The sequence below is a fragment of the Salvia miltiorrhiza genome, chromosome 7 (genome assembly GCF_028751815.1).
Source record: "Salvia miltiorrhiza cultivar Shanhuang (shh) chromosome 7, IMPLAD_Smil_shh, whole genome shotgun sequence".
Taxonomy (NCBI): Eukaryota; Viridiplantae; Streptophyta; class Magnoliopsida; order Lamiales; family Lamiaceae; genus Salvia; species Salvia miltiorrhiza.
In genome coordinates, this window is record NC_080393.1 from 40,780,278 (window position 1) to 40,803,489 (window position 23,212).

At 41.1% G+C, this 23,212-nt stretch overlaps 1 protein-coding gene and 1 long non-coding RNA gene across 5 annotated transcripts; both read right to left on the reverse strand.

Moving 5' to 3' along the window:
- Nucleotides 1–11,050: 11,050 nt before the first annotated feature.
- On the reverse strand, nucleotides 11,051–16,195 carry LOC130992953 (uncharacterized). Of its 3 annotated transcripts, XR_009091514.1 has the most exons (3): nucleotides 15,054–16,099; nucleotides 13,642–14,515; nucleotides 11,051–12,186 (listed from the first exon to the last, which is right to left on the reverse strand). It is a non-coding gene; the product is annotated as an uncharacterized LOC130992953 (long non-coding RNA). The 3 variants fall into 3 exon arrangements; XR_009091512.1 differs by lacking the exon at nucleotides 11,051–12,186 and having other exon boundaries at nucleotides 14,136–14,515; nucleotides 15,054–16,195; XR_009091513.1 differs by lacking the exon at nucleotides 11,051–12,186 and having other exon boundaries at nucleotides 14,136–14,524; nucleotides 15,054–16,195.
- Nucleotides 16,196–18,723: 2,528 nt separating this feature from the next.
- On the reverse strand, nucleotides 18,724–22,981 carry LOC130992954 (transcription factor EMB1444-like). Of its 2 annotated transcripts, none has more exons than XM_057917676.1 (10): nucleotides 22,370–22,981; nucleotides 21,792–21,881; nucleotides 21,584–21,692; nucleotides 21,444–21,485; nucleotides 21,291–21,350; nucleotides 20,068–21,216; nucleotides 19,875–19,976; nucleotides 19,625–19,762; nucleotides 19,397–19,531; nucleotides 18,724–19,299 (listed from the first exon to the last, which is right to left on the reverse strand). In XM_057917676.1, exons 1-10 carry the CDS (start codon nucleotides 22,453–22,455, stop codon nucleotides 19,126–19,128), a joined length of 2,085 nt encoding a protein of 694 aa, XP_057773659.1. In that variant the 5' UTR covers nucleotides 22,456–22,981; the 3' UTR covers nucleotides 18,724–19,125. The 2 variants fall into 2 exon arrangements, with proteins under 2 accessions (XP_057773659.1, XP_057773661.1); XM_057917678.1 differs by having other exon boundaries at nucleotides 21,444–21,482; nucleotides 22,370–22,968.
- Between the last annotated feature and the right edge of the window lie 231 nt (nucleotides 22,982–23,212).

Below are 23,212 nucleotides of genomic sequence, written 5' to 3' on the forward strand. Positions count from 1 at the left end.
TGCTGCCATTCACTTATCATTTTAGGCTCTTTAAAGTGGCAAAGGGTGGTCCAAAACCCTCCAAGAAATCGAAGGTAATTGAATCCCGCCCAAGGTCACATTCCAACTTGCTGAACACGCAGAAGATCTGATTCAAGCTCTTCTGGACGTCATCTCTGATCAGCAGAATGAGATTGCCACTCTCAAGCATGAACGCGAACTGCGCGACATCTATGGCGCCAAATTTCTCAAATATTTGCGTGATGTCGAAAAACAGGCAACCAAGGACATGATTGATCATGATATTCGGATTAAATAGCTTGATGCAGCCTTGACTAAACTACGTCAAATTCATTTTGACTATGAACACGACATGATTCCTACCAAGGCCATTGCTGCACTCACACATGACAGACATAAGGCCCTTCACACCTATGTCCTAGAACACGCAGTTCAGACCAAAGAGAAGCTTCTGACGCTTCAACAAGAACTTTGTGGCCTTCGAATCAAATTCATGAAAGACTTCATGACGTCTACCGATGCTCAACTGATGGTAGCAGAAGCTCTTCGTCCTGTCAATACTCGAATTACTCAACTAGAAGGTGAGCTTTAAAGTATTCACAATTCTTCTGATTCTGCGCTCCTGCAATCCATGCTTGCTGACTCATCCAAAAACACCTAACGGATGGACTCGAATTTATACGAGGTCGTCCTAGGGTGGTAAGGTGACTCAAGTCGTCTCACAAGGAAGACTTAGCAGGGCTCTGACCGTATTGCTCACAAGAAACTTAAAAGAAATCTAAACACTCTAATCGGGTAATTGGGTCTGGCACTCTCTCCGATTAACTAGCGCGTAATTAAATAAGCTTGTAATTATCTAATGCAGAATCAACAGAAAGCATATAAATCTATCTAGGCGGAATGAGAAGGAAGCAGATTAAGAACGCAGGAAACTAAGAAACCTAGGGTTTTAACTAGCAATCTAGAAAGCATTAGATAAATCAATCAATCAAAAACAACGATTATCTAGGCGAGATTAAAGAACAACGATTCATCAATTGAACATGGAACAACGATTATCTAAGCAATGCAATAACGAGAAAGCTTGTAAAGATTAACTAATCAAAATGAAAAACTTACAATCGATCCAATGAAATCAACGATCTAGCGGAATCCACAAGTATCTAGAATGTTTCTATCTATCTAAACTATGGGAAAAAGCATAAAATCGCAGGTGGAGGCTGCTGGAGTCGGAAGTGTGAAATAAAACCCTCAAAATCGGATTTTATAGCAATTTCCGTAACTGCCAGATCTGCACAGGGGCGGCGGCCGCCGTGAGACGGCGGCGCCGTGGACGGCGGCCGCCGTGGGACGGCGCCGCCGTGATGCCCCTTCGCGGTTTCTTCCAAAAATTGTACGGCCCGCGCCGTGGGGCCGCGGCCGGCGTCTGGACGGCGGCCGCCGTGAGACGGCGGCGCCGTGGACGGCGTCCGCCGTGACACGGCGGCGCCGTGGTCCGTCTTCGCAGATTGCTCCCAAGGTTGCACGGCCTGCGCCGTGGGGCCGCGGCCGCCGTCTCCACGGCGGCCGCCGCCTGGCGGCGGCGGCCGTGAGCCTGACTCCAAAACATGCTCGAAACAATACCAAAACGCTCGGCAATTCGCGAATCCTGCACGCGACAATAGTACATCCAAAAAGATCATCAAGCACGTGAAATATAGAGCAAAAAGGTACGAAACGAGCTCGAATGCACAGCAGGAAAACTCATAAAATCATCACGAAATAGGGCTAAACAACCCCCCCACACTTAAATCCTTGCTTGTCCTCAAGCAACAATCACAACATTGACAGAAAATCCACAAGCGATTCTCCTCACCAAGCAAACACAAACCAATCCAAGTCCTTCAAGAAATCAATGTCCCCAATCAGATGTTCAAAGTTAAGGTTTAAAAATGCAACAACAAGGTGATACAACTCAATCCGATCAGACCCAATTCTCCGCTAGGGGTGAATTTCCTAATGCAATTTCCTTTACAATCATAACTCATTCCTTTTTCACATTCGTTCATTTTTCACATTTCACATTTCACTTCTTTTTTTTTTTTTTTTTGGGGTCAAGTTATTTTCGCTCTTAATAGATGGGCCATAATTCACGAGATTGAACTTTTGGAGGTGATCCAAAATATTCTCGTGTGGTTTCCCATGCTCATAATGAAGCCATTAGAGGAGCAGAGACCCAGATCTATCAAAAACTCAACAACCAACCAAACAAAAAAAAACAGAGAAAGATATTAGGAATTTGCACTGAAAACACTCCCCCTAGCTTCTACCGGACAAATCACGTCAAAAGTTGCTCATCAGGGTGTTGCACCAAAACCTTAAACTAATTACACCATGTTGGGAACAAATCAATCATGACAAACAAGGACAACAAACAACACAAACACAATCCAGAATCGCCAATGAATCACTATCAACATGCGATGCACTTAAAAACAAGCAAGAAGACAAGATAAGGGGACCATTCGCCCCAACACAAGAAAGCCCAGGAATACAACAAGGAAACACCCACAGGATTTACAAAAACCAACAAACACCCCCCCACTTAAAATCTGGCACTGTCCTCAGTGCAAACAAAAAGAGAGGTGAAAGAGGAAACTTCCCTAAATACCGATCCAGTAGTGAGTCTGTAGTGTCCCACGATGTCTGCCTCTCTCTTATCCAAAGAACAAGCAGTCTCCAACGCAACAACCTGCACCAAACAGCAGAAGCAACAAAACACAACACAAACAAAACGAAAGAAAAACGAAACAAGAAAAAGCAAGAAAACATGGGTTGCCTCCCATGCAGCGCTAGTTTTTAAGTCGCCAGCCCGACTAAGAGAACCCCTTAACCAAAATCCGATTGAAGATCCAGCTGCCTTAGCGCCCTTGAAAACACATCTTCTTGAATTGCAGCTGCGGGTCCTCCAAATGAGTCCTCCATGCTCGTATCCTGGGATGGCCCTCTATCCACACATCCCACGAGATTGAATGACCCAACCTCATCAAGCTTCTCTTCTAGGAGCAAGGCACACAGAAAACCTTGCTCAATATCACCTTCCTCGTGCAGCTTATCCAGAGATTCCTGCTCAATGTCAGCTTCATCCTGCAAGGTAGCAAGGAATTCCTCCACAATCTCGTCCTCCTCCTGAAACTTATTAAGGAATTCCTGCACAATACAATCCTCATCCAAAGCATCAAATGTTTCAACATAAGAGCAGATTTGAATTAAGGAAGTGGGGGTAGTAGGTTTTTTATCAAAAACTGAGAATGTTACCGCTTTACCTACCCCTACCATACTTACAGTTCCCGTACCCACATCGATGCGAGTATGGGTGGTAGCCAGAAAGGGTCGGCCAAGTAGCACGAGATGCCCATTCTCGCTTCTAATCCCTTTTCCCACATCTAGGACGACAAAATCAGCCAAAACTCTAATTCCCCTCACAACAACCTCAACATCCTCAACCAGGCCCCGTGGGCTACTAATAGAGCCGTCAGCTAGCTCTATCTTCATATTCGTGCATTTCAGCCTTTTATTACCCAATTTCTCAAAAATATCAAACGGCATCAAATTGACTGCCGCGCCCAAATCAAGCATCCCAAACACCTTTTCAACCCCACCTAAGCTAATATCAAAAATAAAGCTACCTGGATCTCCTTGCTTGGGTGGTGGTTGGTCTCGTGCAACAGTGATGGGTGGCAATGGCTCACTGGGGCATTGGGTAGCCTTGATTGCCTGCACAGTTTTGCTTCTCCATCTCCCCATGGTTATTTGGGCCTTGTCCTTGACTACCTCAACGGCATGAGCTTGATGCGGCTGTTTGTCCTGGTTCGGGAACTTCCCGGTCGGCTGTTCTTGCTGCAGCTGATTCAGGGCTCCTGTTAGTTGCCCAACTGTAGTCTCGAGGCGCTTGATGGTAGCACTCTGAGACTCCATGTTCTGTTTGGTCATCTCCATGAAGGACTGCATGGTGTCCTCGAGAGACGGCTTCTGCGATTGAGCTTGCTTCTGAAACTGTTGGGGGGCATTCTGGTATTGCTGCTGCTGCTGAAAATTCCCTTGTTGCATAGGGAACTGTTGATACTGCTGATACTGCGGGGGCTGCTGCTGCTGATAAGCTTGAGTGTAGTTCTGCTGCTGAGCTCTCCAACCCGAATTGGAGCTTTGTTGCCCTTGATTAAAGATAGGCCTCTGTTCAAATTGAGGCCTCCCCGGATAGCTCTGAGCAGCATAGACCTCTGCTTCTCCTTCAGGTGTGAATCCCCCCATGCGATGGCACGCGTTGGTTCCATGACCAAAATCGCCACAAATTCCACATCCTTCTGCTGGTGGCGCGTGAACTGGTGGGGCTTCTGCCTGGTTCATCTTGAGGTGCTGAACTTGCCTCATCAATTCTGCTACTTGCTTCTGAAGCTCATTGTTGGGAGCAACTGCATTGGCTTCAACCCTCCTTCCTCTAGCTGATTTCTGTTGAGAACTCGCTGCAAGTGTGTTGAAAATCTCCTTGAGCTCATCAGCTGTCTTCCGGGCAATGTTGCCCCCTGCTGTACTGTCCACCATAAACTGTGCCGTCTGAATCAATCCGTCATAAAAGAACTGCATCAACATGACAGGTGATAACTGGTGCTGTGGGCACTGGCGGAGGAGCTCTTGGAATCTCTCCCAAGCCTCGTGGAGAGGCTCGTCAGCTCCTTGCATGAAGTTCATTATTTGGCTCCTAATCTCTTGAGTCTTGTGATTAGGGTAGTACTTGAGCATGAACTTCTCACACGCCTCTCCCCATGTAGTGATGGAGTTCGGCGGTAGGGACAGCAACCACGTTCTCGCCCGGTCTTTGAGTGCGTAGGGTAAGCACTTGAGTCTCAACTGATCCTCGGTGAGTTCCAGCAGTGGGAAGGTCTGCACTTGGGTGCAAAAATCACGGATGAACTGCAAGGCGTCCTCACTGGGCATCCCATAAAAGAGCGGCAACAGGTTTGAATCATTGGGCTTCAGATTATAATTCCGGACCGCCGTGGGAAGCACTATCGCAGAAGTGCTAGTGGTCCCAATAACTGGCCTGGAAAAATCTCCCATGTACTGGACATTCTGCTCCGCCATTGCTTCTTGGTCAGGATTAGGCCGAGCTTCTTCTTTTTCTTCTTCAGAATGCACTGAAGGCGTCTCCTCCACGGCTTCCAGGATGGGATCGGAAGCAATTCTCTCTTCACAGTTTTTCTCTTGAAACTGTGATTCCACAAAACTTCTCGAACTGGACTCGGACTCCTTCTCTAGGCTTGAAAGAACCTCCCGAGGTCGATGAATGTTGTCGTAGTAAGGTGCAAGCTTTCTCTTCAAGCTTCTACGTCCTTGCATACACAACACAAACAAACAAATCAAACGCACCGGAGGGAGAAAATAACCGAGTCAAAAGAAATAAACAAAAATAAACACGGAAAACAATGCAACACAATCAAATGCCTAAAGCCTTCCCCGGCAACGGCGCCAAAATTTGACTCATCCAAAAACACCTAACGGATGGACTCGAATTTATACGAGGTCGTCCTAGGGTGGTAAGGTGACTCAAGTCGTCTCACAAGGAAGACTTAGCAGGGCTCTGACCGTATTGCTCACAAGAAACTTAAAAGAAATCTAAACACTCTAATCGGGTAATTGGGTCTGGCACTCTCTCCGATTAACTAGCGCGTAATTAAATAAGCTTGTAATTATCTAATGCAGAATCAACAGAAAGCATATAAATCTATCTAGGCGGAATGAGAAGGAAGCAGATTAAGAACGCAGGAAACTAAGAAACCTAGGGTTTTAACTAGCAATCTAGAAAGCATTAGATAAATCAATCAATCAAAAACAACGATTATCTAGGCGAGATTAAAGAACAACGATTCATCAATTGAACATGGAACAACGATTATCTAAGCAATGCAATAACGAGAAAGCTTGTAAAGATTAACTAATCAAAATGAAAAACTTACAATCGATCCAATGAAATCAACGATCTAGCGGAATCCACAAGTATCTAGAATGTTTCTATCTATCTAAACTATGAGAAAAAGCATAAAATCGCAGGTGGAGGCTGCTGGAGTCGGAAGTGTGAAATAAAACCCTCAAAATCGGATTTTATAGCAATTTCCGTAACTGCCAGATCTGCACAGGGGCGGCGGCCGCCGTGAGACGGCGGCGCCGTGGACGGCGGCCGCCGTGGGACGGCGCCGCCGTGATGCCCCTTCGCGGTTTCTTCCAAAAATTGTACGGCCCGCGCCGTGGGGCCGCGGCCGGCGTCTGGACGGCGGCCGCCGTGAGACGGCGGCGCCGTGGACGGCGTCCGCCGTGACACGGCGGCGCCGTGGTCCGTCTTCGCAGATTGCTCCCAAGGTTGCACGGCCTGCGCCGTGGGGCCGCGGCCGCCGTCTCCACGGCGGCCGCCGCCTGGCGGCGGCGGCCGTGAGCCTGACTCCAAAACATGCTCGAAACAATACCAAAACGCTCGGCAATTCGCGAATCCTGCACGCGACAATAGTACATCCAAAAAGATCATCAAGCACGTGAAATATAGAGCAAAAAGGTACGAAACGAGCTCGAATGCACAGCAGGAAAACTCATAAAATCATCACGAAATAGGGCTAAACACTTGCCGACATCAAAGAGCTACAACTTCAAGTCAACTCTATCCCTCGTGATGATGCCAAAAAGGGGAAAGAGATTATGGATGATCGTCTCTCTGATGCTCTCCCAAAAGAATTGGCCCAGAACTTTGCCGATTCTAGAGCTATCCTTGCTCGTGCTACTTTGAAGACTACTCTTGTCCCGTCTATTTCAGGAGAATACAGCCGAAAGGGAACAAGGGAAGAAAGCTCATCCAGAGATGGAGAGCCTAAGGCCAAGAAGGCTCTCCACCTTGGTGAAAATGCTCTACGAACGCCTCCTCAACAATCATTCCCTCAAATGCTTCGAGAAGAACAGAAAATGAAGTACTATATCAGCGAATGACTCCTGGTATCCTACCTAGATAGGTTTGACAGACAAGATCAATGGATACCAGCTGACATGAACGAATGGTGGTAGAAGATGAAAGAATGTTACACCAAGTGGATTATCTTTGCCAATCTTAATAGGGATTCGGATTTCCAGAAAGAAGCCTGGAAGTACTTTCTTGTTAACTGGCACGAAAGAGGAATGGTTGAAAGGATGCAGACTGCTCAAAGAGAAGTGACTCAACCTAGAACACCTCTAGTTTGACTTGCAATAGAACAAGGACATCCTAGTGATGGTAAGTTGACCCAGTGTCATCTCTCAAGGAAGATCTTAAAGGGCAATTAATTATGTCACAAGAAAGCTATAAACTAAGGATTGAAAGCTGTCAAATTATCTAAAGCTGGGAAAATAAACTTAACTAGAAACTTAAACTAAAGAATTATCTAGGCATGAAAAAGAATTATTAACTAATGCTTGTAATTTAAACTTAAATAAAACTTAATCTTAAAATTATCTAGGCGTGAAACTATTAAACCCTAGGCAAGAATTAAATCAACTTAAAGTAAAGAATTAACTAGACAAATTGAATTTAAATAACTTTAATTAAAACTTCTAATCTAATCTAACTAGGCAGAAACCAAATTGCATAATTTAAAGAAAGCATCATAAAAACGCATAAGTAAATTTGCAGAATTTAAAGAAAGCATAAGTAAAAGCAAATAAATAAACTTGATTAAAGAAATACCGTAAATCGTCTCGAGAAGTAATCTGTCACGTAATTACAACTCTAAACGGGAACTAATCTAAAACATGAATTAAAAGAACTATACTAAACTAACTAAGAACATTAATCGAAACTAACACTAGAAAAGCAATAAATCTAAGCTTTAGCTAACTTGGCGGAAACTAAAGATTAGGGCAAAAGACTTATCTAACTACACGCCTGGAGGCAGAAGGATTTTTTTTACAATGAATAACTAAGCCCTATTTATAGACTTCAAATCCCTCTTGATCACCATGGAAGTTGCCTTGCAAAGTAAAACTCTAAAGGCAACAAAATCGTGCAAGATAAGGCAACTCCCCAGCTGAATGCGCGCTCTGGAAAACTCCTCAAATCTGGTGAAATTCGGCTCTGGAATGGCATGACAGAGCTGCAAAGTCAGCTCTGGCGTCTCGCGCTCTGAGAAGTCAGCTCTGGAAAATTAGCTCTGGCGATCGTAACTCAGCTCTGGAAGGCGAACTCTGGTGCGTCAGCTCGGGAAAGGTAGTCAGCTCTGGCGAGATGGGCAGAGCTGAAAAGTCAGCTCTGGCGAGAATAGGCAGAGCTGAAAAGTCAGCTCTGGCGAGAATGGGCAGAGCTGAAAAGTCCAGCTGTGGCGAGAATGAGCAGAGCTGAAAGGTCCAGAGCTGAAAAGTCAGCTCTGGCGAGAATGGGCAGAGCTGAAAAGTCAGCTCTGGAGTGTTTACTCTGGAATTTTAGCTCTGGAGCGTTGACTCTGGAATTTCAGCTCTGGAGCGTTGACTCTGGAAATTCAGCTCTGTCGGTTGACTCTGGCACTTAGCTCTGCTCTGTTCAGGAGATGTTGGCTCTGCTCAGGAGATGTTTGCTCTGCTCTGGAGATATTGGCTCTGCTCTGGAGATGTTGGCTCTGCTCTGGAGATGTTGGCTCTGCTCTGGCGAGCGGGCCTTCAGCTCTGGCGCGGGCTTTTAGCTCTAGCACAGGCTTTTAGCTCTGCAGTCCAGAGTATACACATAAACACGATTCTTAGCCCAAAATCTCCAAAATTTGCACTCTTCCATCTATAAAACCTAAATCTCCTGCAAAACATAAAACAACACATAAAACGCACCAATTTCCAGAAGATTATCTTAAAATAAGCTCATACAAACCCCAAAATTTAGAACAATTAAGCATAAATCAAGAAACAAAACTTCATATTTCTAATCCCTTAAAGACGACAGTTTGCCCTTCAAGAGTCAGAAATGGCGTCAATGGAGAAACAATCAAGAGAGAAATCAGAGTCATTTGCAAGATCTGGAATGTGCCCTTAAACTTCAACTCAGATGATTTTGATAAAATCTGGAAGATAGTCTTCAATCTGTATGGTCAGAAACCCTAGTTTCTAGAACTGGTTCTTCTTTGCAAGATCTACCTTCGTCTTGTATTTTAAACTGATGTCTCGACAGTTTTTCTTAATGAAAAGTACTTATTTTTTATCTTAACCTAAAGACAATACCTTTTTCTCCAGGCTATGATTATTGTCTTTCAGTTATGTCTTCGTTTTTGTTTCTTTAAACTGTTGTGTTCTTCCTTCAAAGTGCAAGTTTTAGGTTCTATTGTTAAGGGGGAATAGTATTCACCCTGTTTAATAGCTTGTGCTTTGAGTTCAGTCTTTTTCTTGATTAGAACTGTTGTGTGGTTTTGGCATCATCGAAAAGGGGGAAATTGTTGGGAACTTAATGAAATATCCTAATCCTAGTTTTGATGATACCAAAATCAATAGGTTTCACTCGTAATAGAGTAGAACTGTTCGAACTCAAGTGTTAGAGTTCTTTTTCTTGTTTAGTTGTTGTTCTGAAGACTGAAGACTGAAGATGCCGACTGATGTGACGATTAAGGCAAAGTCAAATACTGATATTTGACTTATCAGTCGAAGAATCAGTTTTGACTTATTACATAATGCGCGCCACGTGGATCCAGCGGACTGATACTAAAGTCAAGTATCAATTAAACATTCTTCATCGGACGGAACCTCTAAAGTTTAAAGGAAGCCATGCACTCCAAAAGTACAGCCGCATTAAATGCAGAGATCTTAGGGTCGTCCTTTCTCTACAGAGGTCATTCCTTTTGGTGAACCTTTTCAGACATGTCCTATCTCCTGCTCCTCAAAGTAGCCGTTCTCACCAACCAAGGAACCTCGAAGATTGAAGCCTCTGCCCAAGTTCAAATTACTCTCTAACGGAAGAAATCTTGAAGACCATCTCCGCCAACGGATCTATTCAAGACGTCTCCTATAAATTGCGCTCGAGGATCACTTCAATCTTCACCGATTCAACAACATAAGTTGAAACGCTGCCGAATTCGTTACTCGGCAAACTAAACCTCCCCAAAGCTTGAATCGAAGAAGATAATCACAAAGCCAAAAATCAGTCGCTGCTGATTACATATATTCTCTTAGAACTTAGGAAAATATTGTATATCCAAAGCCTAGGTAAAACTGACTGCAGAGAACTTGTTCTTTGTGGTTTAGTTGGCAAGTGTTCAAACCTTCTTTCAACGGATTGAATTGAGAGTTTGTGTCGAAAAGGAGTTCAGGCCAGTGTTCTGTCTCCGTGAGATCTTAGTGCCTAGTGTGCGCTAGGAGTGAGAAATCCAACCCAGTGTGTTGGTACTGAAGATAGGCTCTTCAGTTGTTTCGGTTTGTTATGCACCCGTAAGCACACGTTCAGGTTTGTTGTGCACCCGTAAGAACACACATAGGTTTGCAGTGCACCCGTAAGCACACACATAGGTTTGATGTGAACCCGTAAGCACATGCCCAGTGAAGTTGTCGATCTGATCAATTGACCGTGGATGTAGGATGTGTTTTCCGAACCACTGATTAAATCGAAAACTGATTAATTGCAAAGAGAAACTTAACTGTTGACAACGTGTCTAATCTCACAGGCTATTTCGAAACAAAAGTTTTCCGCTACGTGTGTTATTAGTCTAACTGATCTATCTTCAGATAGTCAGCAAGATTCATAACATCTCTCTATTTAACAAACTCGACCGAAACCTTACGTGTATCAGTTAAAGTCTTTGACTTAACTGATAACTCTTTACTGAAGAGTATTCAGTATCAGTCATCAACCTTGTTTTGATAAAACTCTTTTAACTAAAGGTTAAGTCAGTTTGTGTCTCAAAGTTTAATTTTCAAAATTAGCCTATATGTGTATTCCCCCCTCCCCCCATACACCTATTCGAGACCCTTCGGACCTAACAATCTTATTATTGCACCTGAATTTATTCAACCTGCAGGTTTTAGTACAATAAACCTTTTAAACTCCTTAGGGAATGTCATGTGACGCCCGGCGATGAAGTGCGGAGTGATCGCTGGTGCAAAAGAGGCACAGACAAGGAGCGGCTCCGGTTAAGACTTCCAAGCGAAGAGGCGCATGGATGAACCGAAACACACCCGAACGAAGAGAGCTTAAATGATTTGATAGCTGCTACTCATATCAACAAGGTGCATCTTCTTTTCTGGTGCCCACATGGAAGAAACTCCAAGGTTAAGCATGCTTGTCTTGGAGCAATTTCAGGATAGGTGACCCCCTGGGAAGTTTCTCGGGGAGCGTGCGAGTGAGGACAAAATGCGCTAGAAAAGATTCGTGTTGGTCTGTGGGGACAGCCGTCAAGTCTGAAGCCGGGCTGTTACATGTCATCATCATATACCGGATACTGATGATGCATGAAACCAACACCTAATCTAAAAAGCAATAATCGAGACAGGATTTACGTGGTTCAGCCATCAAGACCTACGTCCACGGGAGATATTCGAGTTCTTCGACTATACTTCGAGATAATTACATTTTACAAGTGTTGTTCCCAAGTAAACCATGATCCCCTAATGTTAATGCTAAACCTTCTATTTATAGATGTGAGAGTGAGCCTTAAAGGCCTTAGGCCCATGAACTCTAATAATTGGATTTAGGCCCTTTAATGCCTTAATACACTTAACTTTAGTCTTGATTTGATCCATCTGCGCTAGTTTGACTGCGCCGAAAGCTTCGCTATCTTATGACTATGCCGAGACTTCAAGTTCTTTAACCTGCGCAGGTGCTTCGAACTCATTAGGCTACGCAGGCACTTTGACTTCTTCGACTAGTTCGGGTAATGAAGACAGAACTCCCTCGTTGCCCATGCTGAGTAGTCCCCTTGAGCTGCGCAGGCGAGTCGTCCCTTTATTATCCGAGGTCTTCAATTAAACCTGCGCTGGTTGGCTTCGTTCAATAATAATAATAACAACAATAATAGTAATCAAGTAAGATGTTCTTGTATTGCTAAGCACAGCGCTGATGAGTATTCTAGTCTTCATCAGCTATTCCCCCCCTAGTCTGGTTGAACAGTGTTGTCTTTGTTCGACCAGTGGTGTGTAAGTTGAAGTCAGCGATGTGCTGCTCTCCCGTGTCAATTAAGCATACATGATTCCCTGCACTTGTTAGATAAGAACTTGTCAATCTTTGTAAAAATAGTAAAGACAATGTATTTAAGCGCTGCAAATGAACTAAGATTAAAGAGATAGTAATTTTTCCTTTTGATTCTTTGAATATCATCAATGATGACTAACTTAAGGTTCAAATATCCACAGAGCAGCTGAGTTGCAATTGATGCCTGCGAAGCCACAAGGGCTAGATTTTGCAATTAATGCCGTAGTTTTTGCAATTTATGCCTTCGTCGTACAATTAATGCCTTAGTTTTTGCAATTAATGCCCCTAAGTTTGCAATTAATGCCCCTGAGTTTTGCAATTAATGCCTTCGTCGTGCAATTAATGCCCCTGAGTTTTGCAATTGATGCCTTCGTCGTGAAATTAATGCCTTAGTTTTTGCAATTAATTCCCCTGAGTTTGCAATTAATGCCCCTGAGTTTTGCAATTAATGCCTTCGTCGTGCAATTAATGCCTTAGTTTTTGCAATTAATGCCCCTGAGTTTGCAATTAATGCCCCTGAGTTTGCAATTAATGCCTTCGTCGTGCAATTAATGACTTAGTTAAGATAACTTAGACGATCTGCGCCGAAGATGACTTAGGTAATCTGTGGTAGCTTAGATGAGACAATCACACTGACTGCGCTAGGATAGCCGTACTAGTTGCGCTGATATTATCGCATTGGCTGCGCTGAGATAGCCGCACTGGCTGCGCTTATACAATCGCATTGGCTGCGCTGATACAATCGCATTGGCTGCGCTGAGATAGCCACACTGGTTGCATAGGCTGAGATGACTGTGATAGTTACGCTGATAATTTGAGCACTGATTGTACTGAGATAACTGAGATGGCTGCGCAGGCTGAAATAACTGAAATAACTGAGATAGCTGCGCAGGCTGAGATAGCTGCGCAGGCTGAGATAACCTGCCCTGACTGCGCTGAGAAAGCTCAGATAAATTCTGAAGCTTACAGTTCCGGATCGTGGCTAAGTTACCATTTAAGGTTTTAATATCCGCTACGCGGCTGAGTTGCCGTTAAGGCTCAAATATCCTGCTAAGTTTTTCGAGAAACTACACATGGTGGCATATACTCCGCCCCCCCCTTAGTAACATGTGCATGATTCGACTAAACATGCTATGTGTATACTTGTGCTTGGTGTCCTTACTTGTAATGCTAGTGGCAGCGCTGGCATGACTATAGTCCCGAAGTAAGTTATTCAAATTATGTTTCAAGTCCCTTCATGTACTTAGTCAATTTATATTTCAAGTCTAGGCACATATGTAGAAGTTGTGCAGCTTCCAAGACATAATTATTATTGCATAAATTCCAGCATAGATAATATAAGTCATGCTTATGCCCCAAAAGCTAAGGTATAACATTTCCCAAATCCCAATCATGCTTTCATGCTTCGATGAAATAACTAAGATCATGTAATAAGGGACTTTAGTTATGCGAGGTACCTGAGTCACCACTTGTTAGTGGGTGACCTTTCCATGTGTCTGGTGTTTACCATATTTATTCAAGTCTTTCCCCAAAGTTGTTTATCATGTGCTGTAAGAATTCTTAAGCACAAATATTAGTAACATATGAAAGCCCTTTAAGACAGGGCTGGAACACCATTAGTAAAAAAGAGTATACGCCTTACTCCATCCCTGTTGCGATATTACATTACCAAAAAGAAATGAAATTATCGTGGACCCGTAATCTTTACAACCTTGTCAAATATCTCGACTAATTCAAACATCACAATTATAGTCACAATATCGCAAAGTATAAATCAGAAACAAACAATAATCGCATAAACCAAAATTCAGTCACTAAAACTCAAATAAGGCCCAGCGAATAATCCCAACAAATTTGAACAGATAATCACAGCCAAAATATCACGAGTGGTTAACTTGAATACCCAATAATCACCTATTATGAAAATAATCCCATCCCTCACATAAAGACATTTATCCAAAATTCATTCCATATACTGAGAAAACTAGTAATTGTCATTCCCATTCTTCATGGTAAACAAGGCATAATTTCTATTAGCATAACCAAATACAAATATTGATTAGTACTTATCCCATTGGCCTTCGAAAAAATAAAAACAATAATAAGCCCATAATCAGGCTTCCCCTCAAGTGAAAGTAGAGTACATCAAAGGATGTGTAATCACATATTCCTGGTTCCTCGACTTGAACGGCATCAAAGCCACATAAGAATTACTTTCACTGGAGCTTCGGTAGTCCTGCTTTTCAGATCCTTGGTTGGCCTTGGTAACAACAAGCAATCTCAAATGTATATCGAGCAATATCCTTAGCTTATGCATTTTTATAATAAAATCTGCAAGTACTATAGCAAGTTTAATATAATGCATTATTTGCATAAGATTTGATGGCACTCAAGCATAACATAATGCGCAATCCCTCAGCTCATAATGAATCACCATAAATTCTTAAATAGTATTCCCCATTTGACCGATTTAGTCATATACCACCTAATTTTAGCCAACGGAATCAAACTTTTGTTTAACTTCCCAAAAATCTAAAATCAATAGTGAAATTTAGAATACTGATTTGTGATCAGTACAAACCCCACCCCAAAATTGACCATACACTAACAGGTTTCCTCTCATATTTATCATGATAACAGAGCTCCCTTATGGTTACATTCATTCCCAAAAAACACTATAGTTTCGCACCCGTCAATATTCATGCAGATAGGAAACGAACCAATTGAAATAAGTATAACACAGTATAGCAGCGTAGAGAAATCACACAAACAATTCCTCAGCTTGATCATGTTTGGCCAAATGTACCCATAAATAAATATCCACATTAATCAAATCACGAAGTTCGACCTTGAATGTCAGAATTCTTACCTTATTCCAGCGTGATAAGGCTCAATTAATCGAGTTTCAAAGCTGTGAATATCATCAACTTGCCCTGCTTCGTTAAACCAAATCGCTGGTGGCTTCGACTTCATCAAGAGAAATGGGACAATATGATGCCCCGAAATAGAAGACCCTTGTGCTGGCAGTGCGGCGTTGGAGAAAACCGAGCTGCGATTTGTGGACTCAATTAACACGGAACCTCGGCCCTTGCCCGAACCGATCTTTCCCCAGCTCGAACTGGAGGCTGAAGCTAGCAGACCCGACCTTCTATTTTCTAAATCTGTAATTCCCTCAATCAATCAATCCGTCCAAGATTTTTTAACATTATTATGCCCTTCACAAAAACAAAAATCGAACAAAATCAGAAATGATTGTAGACAAAATGAGCAGAAATTAAAGAATCGAGGTTGGCATAGAACTAATCGAGAAGAGCCCTAAGGAAGAAAAATCTTCCCCGTCAATTGGAACCCTCGCCAGTATAATTCTGGTGGAGATCGGCACCCTAGTAATGTATGAGGGGATGAATGATTTTGTTCCCCAAGTCAGAGCACTAGTAGGACCTTTCTCTGTCTTCAAAATGAAGAAATCGAGCTAGATTTTGTTCGTAGGATGCAGCGATAGCGTGTGAACCCATACCGTCGCCGGCGACGTGTGCGGAGGCGATGCGCGATTCCTATGCAGAGACGGTGCGTGGCCCCTGCTGGAGGGTTTAGAATATGACTTTTTCCCTTTTTCCGGCGAGGTCTTAAGCTCCATTTCCCACAGACGGAGCCAGTTGATGATGCATGAAACCAACACCCAATCTAAAAAGCAATAATCGAGACAGGATTTATGTGGTTCGGCCGTCAAGACCTACGCCCATGGGAGATATTCGAGTTCTTCGACTATACTTCGAGATAATTACATTTTACAAGTGTTGTTCCCATGTAAACCATGATCCCCTAATGCTAATGCTAAACCTTCTATTTATAGATGTGAGAGTGAGCCCTAAAGGCCTTAGGCCCATGAACTATAATAATTGGATTTAGGCCCTTTAATGCCTTAATACACTTAACTTTAGTCTTGATTTGACCCATCTGCGCTGGTTTGACTGCGCCGGAAGCTTTGCTATCTTATGACTGTGCCGAGACTTCAAGTTCTTTAACCTGCGCGCAGGTGCTTCGAACTCTTTAGGCTGCGCAGGTACTTTGACTTCTTCGGCTGGTTCCGGTAATGAAGACATCCCTCGTTGCCCATGCTGAGTAGTCCCCTTGAGCTGCGCAAGCGAGTCGTCCCTTTATTATCCGAGGTCTTCAATTAAACCTGCGCTGGTTGGCTTCGTTCAATAATAATAATAACAACAATAATAGTAATCAAGTAAGATGTTCTTGTATTGCTAAGCACAGCGCTGATAAGTATTCTAGTCCTCATCAGATACGGTCACCTAATACAGATTTTCAAATGTCATATATACATTGCTATCACCCAAATATACAGAGTCCTCAAGTTAATATGTAACTCTCCCCCATAGTAAATCAAAGTTATACACAAAGTTATATATACATTTAAAATCTTATTAGGATTTAGGTCCCATTAAGTCACTGAGATCTTGATTCTTCACTTAGGTCAGACAGAAAGAATGCATCTCACTGTGATCTCATAATACGTTTACACGTACCGGTATTGACAAGTGGCCAAGACAAACTACTTCCATCTATTATGCAGCCTAAATAAACAACTTATCCTAAAGTCGTCTCGCCTGTGATCAATTTTATATCTCATAAGGTTAGTCCAATTATATGATTTTCTATGATCTATAGCACACCATATAATCTACTTATATAGAGATAATTGGACATACATATGAAATTATGAACAATTCAGATAGGAGATTAGATAGTGAATTCAGGAATTATTGCATACAAGCATACAAGTTCTTACTTTCAATGTACAAATCCAACAATCTTCCACTTATACTAAAGCAAACTTTTAGTATACAATGTGTCTATTTACTAAACACCTAACAATATTAATATATAATAATATTGTTTAATCGATATTGTCTTAATAAAACACTGTAGTACATTTTCAATTTTGATGGTAGAATTATTGTGATATTACTTAAATATGGGTATTACTATCGAGATTGAAACAGGTGTATAAAATTTTACGTAGTAGCATGTTATGAATACATATTATATGTGATGTAGTAAAATATAATAATATTGTTTAGTCGATATTATCGTAATATGACATTGTTATACATTTTCAATCATATGGTAATAAATGTTGAGATTGTTAAACGGATATTATTATACGAGATTGAAACATGAATGGATAGAAAAATCACTGTTTAATTGAATTTTGGATAAATATGAGTATATAAATTATACTCCCTCAAACATCTTCCTCTCTTTCTATTTTGGGCCGTCCCTAAAACATCTTCCTAAACTACTTTTGAAAATAATTGCATTCATTGTGACTCTTACAATCTTCAATCTTTGTGAGACACATTCTATACTGATCAAATACACAACTAATTTTTATTAAAATACGTGCCACCATTCCTTAGGAAGATGTTTGGGGAACAAAGGGAGTAAACGGGGCAAATATATACATTTGTAACAGCTTGTATTTATAAAACTAAACGGGTTCGAGTAATTAAACTAATTTGGGACGGATACAAGTATATACATTTTAGACGGGTACAAACATTTATCGACATACCTTCGTGGAACTCTCTCTATTTTTAAGTACTTTTTATTTAAATTATTTGACTACGAGTAACATACATTCTTGACGGGTAAAAACATTATCAACATGCCTACGTGATTTTTTTTCTAATTTTTTAATCTCTTACATTTTTTAATGTTATTTTTTGTTCTCTAAATTCGAGTCTCTATTGAGACAGATAACCACTTATTGTAACAAATTATATTTATGAATTGAAATATGTAAATATTTAACACATATTACTATACATTTTTGTGTGATAAAAACGAGTAGTAAAATCATTATTTACATATCAAATTTAGATGTATCATTTTAATATGAAAAATTGTTTTATTTATTATTACCATAAATACAACTAAAACAATTATTCATCGAATTTCGACAGATTCCACACTTAGTTTTATTAAGAACAACTTGCTCAAGTTTTATCATCTTGGTTTTAAGAAGGTACAAATGCAACACCAATCCAACTACGCAAATTCTTCTGTGCTCCATGGAGCACCATGCTCCTAGGTGTACAGTGTCATTTCGATAACATGATAGTGCCATTTAATGTTAATGTCATTTCGCGATAGTGTTATTTATATAACATTATAGTGTCATTTGTAAAACAGAATAGTGTTAGTGTCATTTCAAGATAGTGTTAGTGTTTGTGTCATTTAATGTAAGTGTTAGCGTCATTTTACACCCGGAAACATGATGCTCCATGGAGCACAGAAGAACTCCTCATCCAACTATTGTCGAAGGTAGAAACTAATACGATGGATGCTTCGCCATGTTTTACCCGGAAAAAGGAAGGAAGAAAATTTTCTATAGACCTAAAATAGAAATTTGTTGGTGGGGTGTTAATAAGCCCACCTAGGCCTTCTTTACGGACTCCCACCTTAAATCTAGCCATAGCAATAAAGATGGCTTGGATCAGAAGATTCAGAACTCAGAAGGTGGGGAAGTAAATCACTAGGCTCCAATATCAGATGGAGCCACAATTAATTGATTAATTTATGCACAAATACAGAAATGCAGCATCACAATTAACAATTAACAATTCAGAAGTTAGGCTACATATAACTACTAAATTTGTCAGCTTCAATAAATGAGCCTACTACCCTCAAAGAAACATCTAACAGAATAGTTGGAGAACACAAGCATTGTTCTCCTCTCACAAGTGCCCCTCATACATTATACGACACACAACTCCTACAAAGAAAACAAAATTACTATATATCAATATTTTATATATATATTATATATATACTCCAACACTCAATTTCTGACATCATCTAAGACTACAAGCCTTTGTATTAAGTTTACTCATCAAACTTCAAAGTGATTTCTTAATGAGACATTGTCACAAGCTTGCACATTGAAGGGCATCACCAAAGTTGAGAGGAAATGTGGCAGAAGGTTGGAAACTGTTGAAGACTGAGATACCAACATTGCCGTTGGCTGCACTCTGCCCCGTCATCTGCAAGAGCTGAATGAGGGACGAGAAGATCTCATGGCGTGTGACATACCGTGTGCCCTGCAATAAACAAATTCACAACTTGTGTCAGCAACAACAAAGATGAAGATAATGGCAAAAAGCCTTGTCTTTTTGGGTACTTGATTAAGTTTTTTACCTCAGCCTCCACCATGAAATGAGCCCATATCTTCTTCATCTCACGGACCTCCATCTCTCCCTTCAAGATCGTCAAGCCAAAACCTCGAACAATCTCTATAATCTCCAAAAAGAAGCCGTGTTCTTCGCAGAGGATCTGCAAACAAAGTTGAAAGTCGCTCACTTTTCTAGTTGCTGGCTAAGCTTCTAATCAAGATTGTCGACATAGAAACAGAGATCAATTTATTACCTCTATAAGCATCTGGCCAGGCGTACTAAGGTCCTCAACTATGAGTGGACAAACCATAGCATCGTTGCCAACTTCATACGCCCATGTAACTCCACCATCACCACCATTCATGGACTGATTTTTCCAGACCTCCATGGACTGTAATGTCATAACAACAATAGAAATTACTACCTATGCATATGCTAAGGCTGTCTAAAGAAAAAGATACAAGATTTAATGTCACGTAGAACTATAGAGTCCATTTTTTTACCTTTGGCTTAGCAATTTGTTTAAGACTTTCAGCATGTCTGGTGAGACTCTGCATGAAGTTCAAGTGTCTGATGGTTCGTTCCAACAAACGATCGATGCTCATCTGTCATATCAGCAACAAACTATGTCAAGAAAGATAATTTATATGTATATGTATATACATAGATATGCTAAAATATAAGTTAATTTCTCACCTTCTCTCCATTGGGAATGAGCCCCCTCAACTCTCCAAGCCGGTCTTGGATCATCTGTCGATCTTTTGGCCTTGGTTTGGTCCCCGGCTTAGCCTTCTTTTTCTTGGTTCTCACCTGTTCCTCATGCCTCCTCGACGTACTAGCATCCAATCTACAACTATCATCAATACATGAACGCATCGTCTTCTTGGAGTCTTCACTACTAACTCGATTGTTCTTTGCCTCAGGGTTGTATGATTTCAGTTTCCCATCAAATTTCACTTGGCTTTGGCTCCATGAGAAGTTGCCTGTTCTTCTCCTCTTAGCAGCAGACGATGACTGATCCTCAAACGGTGATCTGTCAAGCGAAGAAGGGCTAGTATCCAAAAGCTGGTCCAGGCCTAACTTGGAGAACAAACTGTTGGAGCTGCTCATCTTGGAGCCAACATTGTTCTCTGAGATGCATTCAGATTCATTCCTAACACGTTCGACTCCCATTGAACACTTAGCATCACCACTTGGTCCCAAGGCATAAGTCACTGAGCTTTGCAATGAAGTGGTTGGAAAAGAAGTTCTACTCCTTCCACTCAAACTCGACCCCTTCATAAGTCCACTAGAATCCGTGCCAACTCGAGCAGTATGTGGAGAAATCAACTGCGCGAAAAACTCCTCCACAGTCTGTAAGCCAGACAGTCTCTCAGCTTTAGAGTCGGTTGGAGTTATCATAGACGAACTAAGATCTTGGGCGTTGGATATATCTCTTGACGAGTGTTGAGGTAGGACAAGAGGGGCGTTCGAGCTTGAATCTTTGCAAGATTCTTCGTCTCTTGGCTCGGACAATGATGTGTTATCCAAATGAGGCCAAGAAGAAGTCAGCAGTGAAAAATCATCAGCATAAGCAGAGCAATCAAGAAAATTGGGAGACTCTAAAAGCAAGTGTTCAAGTTGATTGCTCGTGCAAGGAAATGGTTGACAAGGAAGGACTAAAGATTGATCTGCTCCAATCAAATTCTCAGAACGGAAAATGCCACTCGACAACGATGAATCAAGCTGCATACTAGAATTAAACAAATGGCTATCTGAATGACTCCCATTTCCCACACCTTCAATCACATCTATTTCTCTGAAAACTTGCTGCACTTGATCCACAAAATCGTGCATCTCAGGTTTCTGCAACAAAAAGATTTAAAGATGAGAAGAATTTTCTCCAGAAATCGATTTCCTTTCACAGAAACACTACTAACCTTGTGAGTAGATCCAAGCTCCACAACTCCCCACGGTTCCACTGGGATCACAGCAATAGTCTGCAACACAAAATTGGATCAATTCACTACCAATTTGGAGCATCTAACTTCAAAAACTGAATAAAAATCTTTTAATTTCTGCAAAGCACACACCTTTATTCCCATAGAAAATTGGTAAAAGAACTCAGAATCCTTCTGTGCCAAGAAAATCATTCTTCAAGTTAGAAGAAATATCACACTATTATACATTTATACCCAATAGAGGAAAAAACAAAATCAAGACTATTAGATACCTGGAAAATGTCAAGACCATCAAATGATACTGCACAATTTCTCCTTTCATGAAGAGCATCTGAATCCAACCATATAGGTTTGTTTGCAAAGGCAGTTTGCCCAATTACCCTGGCACATTAATTTGCATTATTTTCCTACTCCAGGAAAAAATATGGGGTGAATAAAAAAAAAGATGCTATAACTAAGAACCATAATTAAATAGCTTACCCTCCTCCAACTACATGTGCTTGCAGAAGCATAGATTCAATCAGCGCTCCCATTTGTTCTTCATAGTAGCAATCTTTCAATGTCAATAGTCTAAATCATGCACCAATAATTGCTAAATTAGTCAAAGTTTAAAACAAGATAGGAAACGAAAAGAATAACTTCAAAACTTGCATCAAGATAGAATTTGGCTGTCTATAGCAATTAGCAAGTACACTTATATAGTACCATTAGAAATTTTTAGCCAAAAAATTATAGTGGAACACAGCTAATCATCAATCTAGTAACAGTATCCATTTCGACAAGATTTTTTGTTGGCAAAGAAAGGCAAGTAATTAGTAAAGGTACTTACTTTTCTAGACAACAAACAGAAAAAGGAAAAGACTTGCCTGGTAAAACATAAAGTTCTAAACTTGCAAATCGGAAAATACTTTGTTAGTCAAAGTTGAATTAGAGAAGCCAAATATATTTGAACACAACTGTGAATAATAGTGGAAAACAAACCCATGAACTAATGGAAACCATGTTATACATTTGAAAACACATGCAGAGAGAGAGAGAGAGAGAGAGAGAAGGATTACAATGAATTTGTGTGATCAAAACCCCAGAAAACTGCATAACACCATCCATTAGTAGAGCAAAGATTCTTGAGGGTTTCGTTCATCATTGAATCAAACTTTTCTGCAGACGTGTCGAAGAAAGAAAATGCAAGAACGCAAAGTAAATCTCTATCAATCAACTGCCAACCTCCAAAAACTCTCTCCCTCTTTTTTTTTTTTCTTTTTTTTTTTTCTTTTTTTTCCTTTCTTTATCTGTGTCACAAACCCGCAAGCTGAGATCACAGCACAGTCAAGAAACACAAACAAATGCAGTCTTTTCCACGGATGATTGATTAAAAACACAAGTTGAAAACGAAAAAGCAGATTTTGGTGGAAGCGAAAGTGTTTTTGGCTGGGTTCAGATTAGGGTAGAAAAAGTAAACTCACACTGAGTTTTGGAGGAAGAATGAATGGTTGTGAGTGAAAGTGGTTGGTTTTTGAAGAGTAGAGAAACAGCAAGTGGAATAGTAGTAGGAAGGGATGAAGGTTGGATGTCTGTCTCTGAAGCTCTGAACCAAATGTCCAAAAGCTTAAAAAGAGGCCATCATAATGAAAAACATAAAAACAGGAAATGCAGACTTTGGAAAAACTGTGTAGTTAAAGTGGATTTAGCATACGTATATATTGATATATAGTATGTGTGTGTCTTGGGTTGGGTTGGGTGGGGTGGGGTGGGGTGGGTAAAGGCTTGGGACTTGGGAGGGAGAGGAGAAATCAAGAAAAGACCAAAATCAGATAAAAACTTTATTTATAGAGAGAACAAAGATTTCCTCATTTATGCAAATGCATTTATGGATTCTTTATATGTCTTTATTGCCAGGAATA

Bases quoted from the DNA above. Each gene is read 5' to 3' on its own strand.
- LOC130992954 (XM_057917676.1), bottom strand. From the start codon at position 22,455: ATGATGAACGAAACCCTCAAGAATCTTTGCTCTACTAATGGATGGTGT. The intron at 19,532-19,624 runs GTAATAAATTGA...CTTTGTTTGCAG, and splicing joins CTGGCCAGATGCTTATAGAG to ATCCTCTGCGAAGAACACGG. The intron at 19,300-19,396 runs GTAAAAAACTTA...TGTTTATTGCAG, and splicing joins ATTTCATGGTGGAGGCTGAG to GGCACACGGTATGTCACACG.